The following is a 13,673-nucleotide window of genomic DNA, read 5'->3' on the forward strand; positions in this document are numbered from 1 at the left end:
AGTCAAGAGTCACTATGCAATGATTGGTCGTCCAAGTTATCATCATAATGAGGATGTGAAGGAGGCTGGGTGGCACTACATGAACCGTTACCAGAACGACGGTCGCGCTCCATCATAAATTTTTTTAATTCAACCATTTGAATCATCAATTGCTTGTTTAGGTCTATAGCCACTTGTGATTGAGCTAATGCCTCATCAGCCTTCTTCTCGGCTATAGCAGCCTTCTCCTCGGCTCTAACTCTAGCTGCCCTCTCAGCCTCCAAAGACATATCATACATGGAACCATGATGATCTTGAGATTTTTGAGTAAATGACGTGCACCCACGCCGAAGGTTGACAGATAAGTCTGCTGTACCATAAACTCGACCACGGGTACGACCCCCTGCAGACTCGGTCCACAACCTAAGTTTTGTTCCTCCATCAACTTCTTGCACACCATCTCCAGTTGTTTCATCAATCTGGGCTTGTACCGTACTCAATTTCTTTTTAAATGATTCCTGCTCAATAAAGAAAAAATATATAAATATTTCATGGTATTCGTTAACCGAAAAAACATGTCAGGCATTATTTATAGGTAATTCACATGGTTACAACATTGTTACAAAACTAATCCAACCATCACAATCCATATGAACAAATTTCAAAAAACAGAAATGTACACCAGTGATAATCATTCATAACTAAATCTCAAATATTATTATGTAAACAAGGCCTTGATCATTATGTTAGTAACAACAGCAAGTAGGCAAATAAAATAAAATATAAAAACTAAGTCAAATTTTACGTAAGCAAATGACAGGAAAATTTTGCTGATCAAAATTTACGGGAAGTCGGTACGTATATCTGGTCATGATCTAATGAACAATTAAAGACTCATAACTTTGACTCAAGTATGAATTTGCATTGGCAAAAACCGATTACTCATGATCTGTTTTGATATTATTATAATTGAGTATACATCATAAAGCTAGACTCATAGTGAAACTAAACCAATACCTTCTAAAAATGGATTTGATTAATTTAATCTGCAAAAATTAATCAATTGATCTATGAAAAATTCATTTAAGAAGCTGACACCTTTCAAAGAACAGAGATTCAAGTAAAACTTATATCACACCATGGTGGTAAAATTGTCTCATTTTAAAGTCTAAAGTTATCATTATCATTGATTAACAAATAAAGAGTTGATATTTTCATACATACCAAATGGTTACGGGACCTAAATATTTATAACTCCTAAATATTTATAACTTGTGTCGCACCATATTGGCAAAGCGAGTTCATTTTAAAGTCTAAAGTTATCGTTATCAATTATTGATTAACAAATAAAAAGTTACTAGTATTATATGCACATACATATCAAATCATAAATACATAGAAATATTAATATTATTATGTAAACAAGGCCTTGATCATTATGTTAGTTATAACAATGCAATTGAGTAAAATTCTAAGCATAGCATTAAGCAACCAAGTAGGCAAATGCAATCAAATATAAAAACTAAAATGAGACAACATACAAAAGAATTAAAAGAAAACTCATCAACATTACTAAAAGAAACTAGCAGTAGCCAAATGAATGTCAAAAAATATATACAGTCAATAACTTACATAGGTCAACTTTGATCTACTATCAACCCATTCACCAGTCTTCCTCTTGTGAGTATATAGAAATAATTCATCAGGGTCCAAATCCCTTTGAAGATTATTGGACTACAAATCATAAAAGATTGAAATAATCAGTACATAAACAATCAGTATAAACAATTCACAAGTCAGTTTTCATTAATGAGTGCCAATAGGTTTTACCAACATCAATAGACAACTTAGATACAAGTCTTCAAATTCAAATTGTCATTTTCACTTACGAGCTCAAGCGCCACATCAATATGAGCCTTGCGGCCTGAGGTGTGGACTGCACCACCTTTTGTTGAAGCTCAATTTGTCTTATTTTGATCGGAGGATTTCAAAAAAGCAGGGTTTGTTTTCCAGTAGGTTTCAAGACCAGTCCAAGCTTCCACACTTATCCATTTAGGCCGCCCTTTCTTCCTTGCCTTTGTAAGCATGTCTGTTAGTCGTTTAGCTCCTTTTTGTTCAAACACGCGATAGACAAAACCTTGATCACGAGGATCCCAAGATACCTTCTCCTGCAAATTCAACAAGTAAACATTCATTAAGTATTGGCTCAAAATTTCTACAAGCAAACAGGTTGTGTAACATAAACTAGTTGTACATGTCCTGCAAACTTCTACGGAATACACCACCAAGTATTGGCTCACAATTTCTACACAGGACAGAAATTAAAACAAATTAATATAATAATTCCTTTTTATATTTCCAAACCAAATTTATCTTTCATTAGCAAAGATTGACACATTCAAATCGACAAAATAATTTCTAGCTGGTAAATACTTACTCCAAATCGTTCAAACCAAAGTGCTTTAACTGCTTCATATTCTGACTTGGGGGCAAGTTGACTCCAAGAATGGATAGGTTTATAAAACTGTTTTCGAATGGCATAGCCAATGGCTTTTGAAACATGATATGCAGGTACGAGTCTGCATAGTATCAAAAGACTCATCTGGAGTTACTAATCAATCATAAATAATTAGAAAAATGCAAATAACAGTGTCACATGCAGAAACACTAAATATCTAAACTAACAAATGAGGTGATTTAAAATTGTTTCATACATGTAACTTACCCTTTACCAAAAGGTTGTATAATGATCCTCCCCTTATCATCTTTCCTTTCCAATTGTTGAGGAACATTCCCTTGGCCCACCACCTCCTCCTCCTCCTCCTCCTCAGCCTCCTCATCCTCATCCTCATCCTCATTGTCATTGTCATCGTCATCCACATCATGGTACGTTTGTTGCACATCCTCATTTGCTAAAGCTTCGCGTGAGGCATGTTGTGAATTGTTAACCATTGATTCAAAGCCTAAACCTGGAGTCGGCATAAACCTGAATACCTCGGGGGTAGAGGAATGAATAGGTGATGGTGTTGGTCCTACAATCTGAGCCGGTGCTAAAGTTTTATCCAATGCCACAGACTTAGTTGGTGCTGAAGCCTTAGCCGGTACTGTAGTCTTAGTCGGTGCCTCAATCTGAGTTGGTGTTGCAATCTGAGGTGGTACACGAGGCTGATACGGGGCTGTAGAGCCCTGAGCAAATTTTTGTGTGGTACATTTCTTTTGACGAATCAGATTCCGCTGCTCATTAAGTGTTCCCGGAGGCAATATCCTTCGTTTTCCCTTAGTAGGATTTGTCTTTAGTTTCTTGCTGCCACCTTTGTTAGTCATCTGTTGTCATAAAATATAAGTCATTATAATGAACACAATTTCAATTGAAAAATAAACAGAAAAAAATAACAAGAAAATAATTAATTGAAGAATGAAGACAACATACTTGCAATAATGCAAACTTAATTGGAATAAGTTATTTAATATAAAGATTTGACAAAAAAAGTCAGCAAGTTACTTAATTACAACATGGGTAGTGCAATACAAAATACATGCAATGAGGACGTTGACAACCAAACCAAGTATTCTTGCCTCCATTTGTCAAGTAGAAAGCTTTTGTGTCTCCCATGCAATGAGGGCATGCCAACCTAACTTGTGTTCCCCATCCAGATAACATACCATAGGCCGGAAAATCATTAATTGTCCACATTAAGCACGCTTTCATTATGAAGTTTTGTTTAGTGGATATGTCATAGGTCAAAACACCGTTGGACCACAATTGCTGTAAATCATCAATCAATGGTTGCAAGAAGACGTCCAACTTTTCTTTGGGGTTGTTAGGTCCAGGTACGAGACAAGCCAAAAACAAGTATGGTTTTGTCATGCACATTTCGGGGGGAAGATTGTAAGGAGTAACTACTATCGGCAAACATGAATACGGACCAGCAGACGCTTGAATGTAAGGAGTAAATCCATCTGAACACAAACCTAACCTTACATTTCTTGGTTCCCTAGCAAATTCAGGATATACTTCATCAAAGTGTTTCCATGCTTTTCCATCAGACGGATGGCGAAGCTGGTTTGAATTGTTTTTATTTTCCTTATGCCATCTCATTTCAGATGCAGACCCGGTTGATGCATACAATCTTTGTAATCTAGGAATGATAGGGAAATAAAACATTCTCTTCGCTGGGACATCTTTGTACTTTCCCATACCAATCCTACGAGGAAAGAACCTAGGAGCAGAACAAAATTTGCACTCAGATAAATTACTATCATCCTTGTAATATAACATACAACCTTTCTTACAGCAATCAATCTTCTCAACCTTCAGCCCTAACTTAGACACCAGCTGTGTTGCTTGGTAACAATTCTCAGGAAAGCATTTTTTAACTGGGCATACATTTTTAAGCATTTGTGCGAAAAAATCTATACCTTTTTGTGGAACATGCCAGTTAGCCATAATTGACAAAAGTTTGACAGATATGGATAACTTAGACTCGGTAGCCCCCTCGTAGATGGGCTTGTTGAAGGATATCAACTTGTCATAAAACTGTTTAGCATTTGTATTAGGCAACTCATCCTCGGCCAATATCTCATTTCCTATGTTAGCATTTGCATGGGGGACATCTTCATAAAGCCTAAAAGCATCATACAACATCTGATCCATCGCATCAAATTGGTCGTCATGATGCACATGGTCGTTACTACCCAAACCACCACTCTCATCAACACTGGGTTTCACTTCTCCGTGTTCAGTCCAAATCCAATATTCTGGTTGAAATCCATTCTGGTACAAGTGAAGTCTAACATTCACAGGTGTAGATATCTTGGTACACTTGCATTTTGTACACGGACACCTTATCCCTCCCTCACATATACAAATCGGTTGTTTCAAAGCCCTCTTCACAAATTTTTGAACACCACAGACATACTTTTTTTTCAATCCGTGCCTATTAGCATTTACCCTATTGTACATCCAAGAACGATCCATTTTCTATAAGGCAAACAATTAACTTGTCAGCCACAAAATAAGTTAGAAAAAAAGTACAAATCACTAAAAAAGTGATTGTCTTTATGGGTTTTTTTTAGTCACTAAGTTATCAGAAGCTCACTTCTAAACTATTATGTCATGTTTAGTCAAAAGATGAGAATATCTGCTATTCCAGGGTCCAAAATGATAACTATTTTATCATTTTTAGGCAAAATATGTGAAGAGGACTAATTATAAAGTTTGATCATATTGAGCAGATTGCATTTTCTAAAAAATTGGGGATTTAGCAAACCAGCCAATATTAAATATAGAACAAACATGAGCAAATTGCATTTTCTAATCTGTTTTCTTTTTTAAAAAATTCTGAATTTTTAAATCCTACTAAATCCTGAATCATACGCAAACAAACTAATATTAAGTTTAGAACAAATAGAAATCAAACTAAAATTGGGGATTTAGCAAACCTGCCAATATTAAATTTAGAACAAACATGAGCAGAGTGCATTTTCTAATCTGTTTTCTTTTTTAAATGCAGAATATATGTTTCATTGGATTATAAGGATATTATGAGAATGAATGAAGTTTACCTGAGTTGAAGAGATTGACGGAGGACAAGACGAGAGTTGAAGAGTGATGCAAAGCAAGATCTGAAACAACAAGCAAAAAGACATGAAGCAAAAATTGGGTGCGTTTATTATAAAATTATACAAAATTGTCTAAAAGTGCTATAACAATTGTAAAATTGCTATAGAGAAAAAACATACTATGAAAAGAAAATCAATCCTAATAAAATACCACCTTCCTAGAGTGACATGCATCAACTGACTAGACTCTAAACATTTGCCTCTTTTATTTTTAGTGGAAAATTTATTAAAACTACACCAACACAAGAAGTGATCAATGAGTGAAGCAAAGCAACAATACAACGCTGGGAAAGGAAAAGGCTTGTACACAAACCCACAACCCCAAATCTCTACCCATTCATAAGGCAAGGAAACAACTACACCAGGCAGCACACAAGTACACCCCACCTACCACTATAGCCGCAACACAAAACCAAAGAGGGACACACCAAAATACCAAAATGCAGCCGCACCAGGGAGGGAAAAATCACAGCAGCAGCTGCTGTGATCTGCTAAAACAGCAGTAGACAGCAAGAAAAGAAACACCGGAATGGCCTATCGTTAAAGCAAAGCACGCACAGACAGCACCAACACAAAACCAAACCGATCCACTGACCACAAGACCCCTACTGCAACTGCAACCAAATAGTGCTACTAAATAGTGGTTTGTCAAAAATGTCAAACAAAATATGTATAAAGCTCAATTGATACTACCACAGTAACAACTACATGTATTGCATACATAGATTAATCCGATAAAATATATGCAAAATATTTGCTTCAACGGATTATGAGGAACTTGCTCAGGAAATTGAATGAAGATTACCTGTGATGAAGAGATAGACGAAGGACAGGACAACAGTTGAAGACCAAGGGCTGTAAAGCGAGAGTTGAGAGCGAGAGCTGAAACAAGAGGTAAAAAGAGATTATTCAAATTTGAGTTATTTTCCCCATTCAAAATCAGTAAATAACTAAACCAAACACAACTTCACATTCCAAAAATTTCATAATTCAGATTTATAATTTACATGAACATCTAGACAAGATATGACTATCAGAGCAAGCAGGAAAGTATTAATAATCACAAAATGCCTTGTCTTAATCTGAAGTTGTTGGAAACCATAGCAAACTCAATTCGCAGTCAATGATTTCTAATACCCAGCATAATGATTTCTAATACCCAACCATAATGAAGTGAATGAGTGTTGAAAGGAACAAATTCGAAAAGATTAATCTGTCAAATTTATGAATGGTTGATACTGTTTTTACTAAAAATGCACCAAAAAATTTAAACTATCACCGACTTCCTTACACCTTTTCTGAACTGATGAAGTGCGTAAACACAGAAAAGAACCTACAGCAGCTAAGGAAAGGGACCTAAGTTCAACAATGTCAGAGTATTGAAGCTAAATTGGGGATAACACAGGAACCAATATTATTAAATGTCCATTGCTTATAGTTTTTCATGATAAAACTAACATTTAATCAGGCAGTCATACACAAACTAATGCATAATATAATCTTATGAAAAAAAATCACACATTGGATGCTAGAATGAAAATATAATTTTAAATGTTTAACAATTCAATCAAACCTACCCAAATATGAAAATACAATAAAACTTTTCCAAATATGAACATACTAAAGAAAGTCTCTTAAACTGCTACAAAAAAAGTAAATTATATAAAAATATAATTTGCATATTGAGCAGAAAATAATAGAAGAAAAAAGATTGAAAACTTTGAGTTATCTATAATATTTTTCTTTTAATCCAACAATCCCTACAATGTTTTGCATCTTACACAACACATTAATCCACTATGCATGACTACCAAAATTCACCAAAAAAAAAAACAAACAAATTATAAACTCACTCATCATCACACACTTCTCAAACTTCACACTCTCTCTACACGTTGAAGAGCCAAGAAGATTCTATTCTAATTTCTAAAACAAAAAATACAGTGAAAGTGAAACAACCCCACCTCCTATCACAAGACCACCGCCGGTACCTTTCAATAAAATCATATTTGTTATTATTGGAGAAAACATGCTACGGGAATTTCAAGGAGAGACAACTTCAAAACACACACCGAATACGGATGAACGATTTTTATAGTAATATTTTCGAAATGTTGGATTAGCTACACAACATCTCTTTTTTTTTTTTGAAACGCCAAATATTATTCACGTTGAGGAAAATGCAAGGAGCATTAACACTCGCGGAAAAAACAGAAATACAATCAACTGGTGCCGCAAATATACGGAACAACTAACACACCAAAAGACATGTAGCAAAAAATGAGGCTAAAATATACATACATATCACCAACCAAGCCGAAGCCAGTAGACAAATGCATACCCTTGCCTCACCCCACTACCCCACAACCGAAAACAGCAAATGCAATAGCTAAAAACTGCCCTGCTGCTACCTGTTAGCTGACACGCTGAACAGCAACCCAGTCGGACAGTCACACCAGAAACAACTATCCCATACGTCCCAGAACATAACCAAAAAGGCACCTAGACACAGACACAAAAGCCTCGCTAGACATAGCTACACAACATCTTATTATGTTAATCATAAACATTAATCCTTCTAAGAGCCAAATAATAAAAAAAATAAGTATTTGGAACGAATAATAAAAACACCAGGAAAAAAATTAAGATAAATTAAACACATGGAAAAAAATTGATAAACAAACAAGTTCAAAACCTGCTATTAATCAAATAATAAAAACATTGAAATTAGAGAGTTGTGAGAGGTTGAATCAGTGACCCATTTGGATCTTTCTAAAGTTGAATTAGTGACTCACCAAAGAAGGGTTAAGGGTTAAAGTAGAATCAGTGACCCAGTTGCATTTTCTGAAGTTGAATGAGTGAACGTGAAGGATTGAAGGGTTAATGAAGAAGAAGGGTTAAAGAAGAAGAAGTGTGATTGACGAAGAAGAAGGGTTAACGAAGAAGAAGGTCTAATGAGTGACCCATCTCAGTTTTTTCATCCCATATTCATACATGAGTGTGATTAATGAAGGATTTGGGTTGAGTAAGTTATTTTGAGTGGTGAAAAGTGATTCCAGCAAGAACTGTGAATCGGTGGGTGAAGGGCACGGTGAGAAGCAGCTGAGTGGTGAAAAATGATTCTAGGAAGAGAGATGAGTATTGAGTATGATGAAAAGTGATAGGGTTTGTAGATGAGTGGTGGAGATTATTTTGGTAAATGATTTAATTTAATTTTTTAGTGAGTAAGTGTGAAAAAAAAAAGAGGGAAAATATTTTGGTGTTTTTTTACTGAGTAAAGAGAGGGAAAAAAGTGTGGGAAAAAATTTAGGGTAAAATTTTCATTGACTTGAATAAAAATAGTTTTATAGTAATTTTTATATAAATTTAAATTTTATTAGCAAAAAGAATGGAGTCGGATAGGCCAACTCTAATTTTGTTATAAAAATTAATATGTGGGACCCAATCGTGTTGCCTCGGCTAGGCCGACTCTAAAATTATTTAAAAAGAAAGAAAAATCATAAATTCATATAGAGTGAGCTTGGCCGACTCTACATGAACAATATTAGCCTCGGTGTCGGGGGCCGACTCTAAAATCTGAAGCTAAAATCAAGTTTTCTTGTAGTGACTAACCTTACTCAATATTTCATACATATGATCCAAAATTCATTCATCTATCATTCTTCAAAAACAACTTCATAAAACTTAAATATTTCAATCATCCATGATACATACATGCATCATTCATCAACAAACACAAAAATTCTAAAATGCACATCCTAAAATTAAAACATAGTCAAAATGACAAATCAATGGCAGAAACATGATAAAACTAACCAAGAGATAAACGATCGCAACGATGGGCGGTGGTGATGAACAATTGGTTTGGTGTGGTTGATGGCTAGGGCTTATTTTTTAGTAGAAATGAAAGAGTCTGACTGATGAGATGAGATGAAGATAATGATGAAAGAAAGTGAATGAATTAAAAAGTATTTTATGTTGGACTTTAATTTTGGGATTAACCATAAGTTTGTGTGAGGTAGGATAATATTAGTAAAATAAGGAGTGGGGTTATCATCGGATTGGTTCATCGGTTTCACGGATCTCAAAATGAAAAACCATGAACCAAACTAAACTAGATCGGTTTTGATTGGTTCGGATCGGTTTCAAACCGAACCAAACAAGGTCGGATATTTTTTCGGTTTGGTTCGGTTTGGACTTTCGGTTTCGTTGGTTTAGTCCGAACCGCTTACACCCCTACGTATAGTGACATCCATCCCTTTCATTGGTGTATTTTCCATCCCACTTTTTGTTGGAATATTATTATTCCCATCCTTTTTTTTTCACCTCCCCTGTTATCTACTGGATCATGTTCCAATCCTTTTCTACGATTTTGGAACACGACATGTTATCTCTTTCCTCCGTTCATCGTTTTCAGCTTTCTCCCTACTATGTCACCACATCAATAACTCTACCTCAACCACCACCAACCCTCACCTTTACAACTCTCTCTCCGATTAATCGACTGTTGTTTTTGGATTCCCAAACTGTTATATTTTGGTTTTCCAAATTCTCTTTTCTACCGAAGTTGTTACTAGGTTGAGTCACGACCAGGTCGCTCTCTTTAAGACGTTTCGTGGCACTGCCCAAAATTGTGCAAAGCAGACTATCAACCACGCCGCCTCCAGGATAAAACAAGCCCAGCTACAACTGTTCGATTAACTACTGCACTGTAGAAAACCGTTCGAGAATTACACCTCCAATATGGTACCAAGACCATTCTTTTAATACTGAAACCACTTTAATATGGTATTGTTACCACTCTGTTATGGTGCTGAGACCACTCAAATATGGTGTTATCACCATTCTAGCTTTAATTTCTCCAAAACATCAATATGACACTACGACCACTCAAATATGGTGATACCACCATTTCTCCTCAAATAGAAAAAAATATTGTTATAATATTTATATACAGTTAAGATCATTCTTGATTCCGACGGGACATTGTTATTCCAAATAGGGACTATGATCTTAAAAGTACTCTTTATTCCGAAGGGACATATATTACCGAAGGGACTATGTTTTTAAGACCATTCTTAATTCCGAAGGGACATTAAACCGAAAATGGACTATGGTCTTAAGAACACTCTTAATTTCGAAGGGACAGAAAAATGAGATGAGGAGAAGAATAGCTCGTTAACACAAGCTGGAAGGAGAAGAGAGAAAGAGTTCCCGACAACTCAATGAAACTCTTTGGTGTGTGGAATGCACTATGTGAGTTCTCTATTTATAGGGAAAATTCACAACTAATAAGTGAGAAACTTTGGGAACAAGTAATATGAGAAACTTTGGGAACAAGTAATATATTACTTTGTGATTAAGTAATTCACATATTAGATCTAGTACAAAAATATCTTAATTGAGTACCAAAATATATTATATTATGTACCAAAATATATTTCAGATCAAGTACTAAAATATATTAGATTGCGTACCCAAATATTTTAGCAAAACTTGGGGACTAAGAAAACACTTTCTAATAATGATTAAATTAATTATTTAATTTATCATTTCCAAATAATAAAATATATATCAATATATATTTTTTTCTCTAGTGCTTACATTGTTCACATAATTATGTACCCCCATTAATTAGAGGTACACCCCCAGTATATAAACACTACTAATGTGTGTGTTCCATCCGATGTGGGACTTCCACTTTTTTCAATTCACACAACACTAGTTCTACCCAACATGGGAATTTGTGTTTAGTCTTTTTACTCAATTTCCACACATGTTCCAACAATCCCCCACTTGAATTTAAAAAATGGTTTCAGAAATAACGTCAAAGACGTCTCCATAAGATTTGCTAGTAAACAAAGGTGTCGCTTACAACTTGAACCTCTGCATAGCGAGTAAAATTCTGATTAACAAGAGTTGCTTACAGCATTGAACTCTATCTCAGACATAGAACCCACACACAAACCTTTTCATAAGGTGTATTCTAAAAGCCTGTGCGTTAATGGCCCTGCACGTCTATTCCGGTTTTAACGAACGCTCTAGATATTCTGCCCCGAATACCATAGGAATCGGCCTAAGTTCCACATTCGTATAGGTGAGTCTATCAAGAGTACTCCTGTAGCTATGTACCCCACTCAACATAGAGTATAGATCTCATTAAGAGTTTCTATTATCTCATCCTCATGTCGCTGCAGGACTCATGCTTTCTTGATTTTTCTCATAGCATGTTCTATCACTCATGACTTGTTATTACCCATTGAACCTATTTCTTGGGATCTCCAGTCATGTAGGTCGGGTTACCATCACTTGTGACCTTTGGGCATTAGTCTCATCCTATTGGATGTGTTTAGACTTTCTTTCTAGTAATTCCTTTCGTCAAAGGATTGACTAATTCTTTATCAGTACGTGCACCATATACTTTAACTGTTCCTTTTAGAGCTCTCTAATTATTTTGTGTTCGTGCCTTAAGTATCGTCTCTTACCATTGTGGTAACGATACTCAATTTTGTAATAGCTGCAGACTATCACAATAATTTAACACTTCGGACAACGGTTTCACCCACTAAGGGTTCTCAACTAGCAAGTATCTTATCAACTTGCTTCTTCACTAGTTTTCTCTAGTGTTCTCATCCCAGATACATTTCATAGTGGACTGAGTCAATATCATTTGTTTCAACAAACAACTCCTCCAGTGATGCTCAATGTGCAGTCACTAGTCGCTAAATACTCATCTGAAGGATGTTCTATTTTGTATCTTGTACCATTCATGTACAATATGATACTTATCATTTGTATCTTGTACTATTCAAGTACAATAGGATACTTCTCATAATATAATCCTAGAGTCATAATCTTCTTAAGGCACCTCATGACTCTTTCAACAGCATACTATAAACTTGAACAAAAGTCTCACGACGTGGCCAATGTCGAGTCTAATACATTCAATGACATACCTAAGTACTGCCAATGATGCTCACATATTCTATTTTTCTAACTCCATCTCAAGTGTTCTTACACCTGGATCATAATACATGATTGCAAGTTTACGGTCAAATAATTACATTTTCTCAAGATCTTCTCAACTTTGTGAGATTCATCAAAAAAGTTCTCTTTTCTGATCTAGTAATCTTGAAACCAAGAATTACTTCAAACTTTGTAAACAATGATTTCACATGATTCATAATATGAATCTTTAAATCAAATATGAGCAAGTCGTCTTCATAGAGACATATGATCGTGCAAATATTATTTGTCACTTTCATTCACTTTATACTCATTCGATAGCATTAGAATGTCAAATTTTTCATGTCATTCCTTAAGAGTTTATTTTAGACCTCACAAAGAATTATCTAACTTACAGACCTTGTTTTCTTGTCCATGAGTCACAAAACCTTCAGGTTGTTAAATATAGATTTCTTCTTCTAGTTCACCATAAAAAGGCTCACATCCATTTGGAGTACTATCGAGTTATGAACAACGGCTAAAGGGACTAGTACTCTTATGGATATGATTCTAGTGACTGGTGAATGAGTGTCAAAGAAGTCTATATTTTTCTCTTTGTCTAAAACCTTTGACTACAAGGAGAGTCTTGTATTCATCAACCGTACCATCAGGTTTTAGTTCTTTTCCCAAAATCCAAATACAACCGATTAGTTTGCAACTATGAGGCAAGTCAACCAAGTGTCATGTTTCGTTAGACTCTAGAAAATCCATTTCATTGTTTATTGCTTCTTGCCATAATTCAGCATCCAATGAGGATATAGCTTCTTTAAGGCTTAACGGATCTTCTTCCAATGTATAAACCATAAGTTCATACTCTTTAGCAATTCTTGCTTTCTTACCTCTTCGAGGTTCTATAACATCCCGTACGATGTTCTCATAACTATTTCTGATTACTGAAATATGATCAGATATAGTGCCCCCACTAGTTCTTAATATACAAGGGTACTTACTTCATAGAAATCAACATCTTTTAATTCTATGGTCAATTTAACATTTAGGTCATAAAACCTATATACTTCGTTATTTATAACATACCTAATGAATACACATTCATAGGCTCTACTAGT

General features: G+C 35.2%; 1 protein-coding gene across 1 annotated transcript; it reads right to left on the reverse strand.

The window, feature by feature from the left end:
- Positions 1 to 2: 2 nt before the first annotated feature.
- On the reverse strand, positions 3 to 8,719 carry LOC146943196 (uncharacterized). The gene is made up of 9 exons (XM_085750088.1): positions 8,397 to 8,719; positions 5,545 to 5,604; positions 3,509 to 4,960; positions 2,705 to 3,303; positions 2,417 to 2,558; positions 2,006 to 2,147; positions 1,869 to 1,924; positions 1,612 to 1,713; positions 3 to 497 (listed from the first exon to the last, which is right to left on the reverse strand). The coding sequence occupies exons 3-9, from the start codon at positions 4,955 to 4,957 to the stop codon at positions 3 to 5; spliced, it is 2,985 nt and encodes a 994-aa protein (XP_085606214.1). The 5' UTR covers positions 4,958 to 4,960; positions 5,545 to 5,604; positions 8,397 to 8,719.
- Between the last annotated feature and the right edge of the window lie 4,954 nt (positions 8,720 to 13,673).

Source organism: Medicago sativa, chromosome 3, assembly GCF_051527215.1.
Source record: "Medicago sativa cultivar Bolivia chromosome 3, Bolivia_mono, whole genome shotgun sequence".
Taxonomy (NCBI): domain Eukaryota; kingdom Viridiplantae; phylum Streptophyta; class Magnoliopsida; order Fabales; family Fabaceae; genus Medicago; species Medicago sativa.

Bases quoted from the DNA above. Each gene is read 5' to 3' on its own strand.
- LOC146943196 (XM_085750088.1), bottom strand. From the start codon at position 4,957: ATGGATCGTTCTTGGATGTACAATAGGGTAAATGCTAATAGGCACGGA. The intron at 3,304-3,508 runs GTATTGCACTAC...TTATGACAACAG, and splicing joins GTCCTCATTGCATGTATTTT to ATGACTAACAAAGGTGGCAG. The intron at 1,714-1,868 runs GTAAGTGAAAAT...TATGATTTGTAG, and splicing joins TTGATGTGGCGCTTGAGCTC to TCCAATAATCTTCAAAGGGA.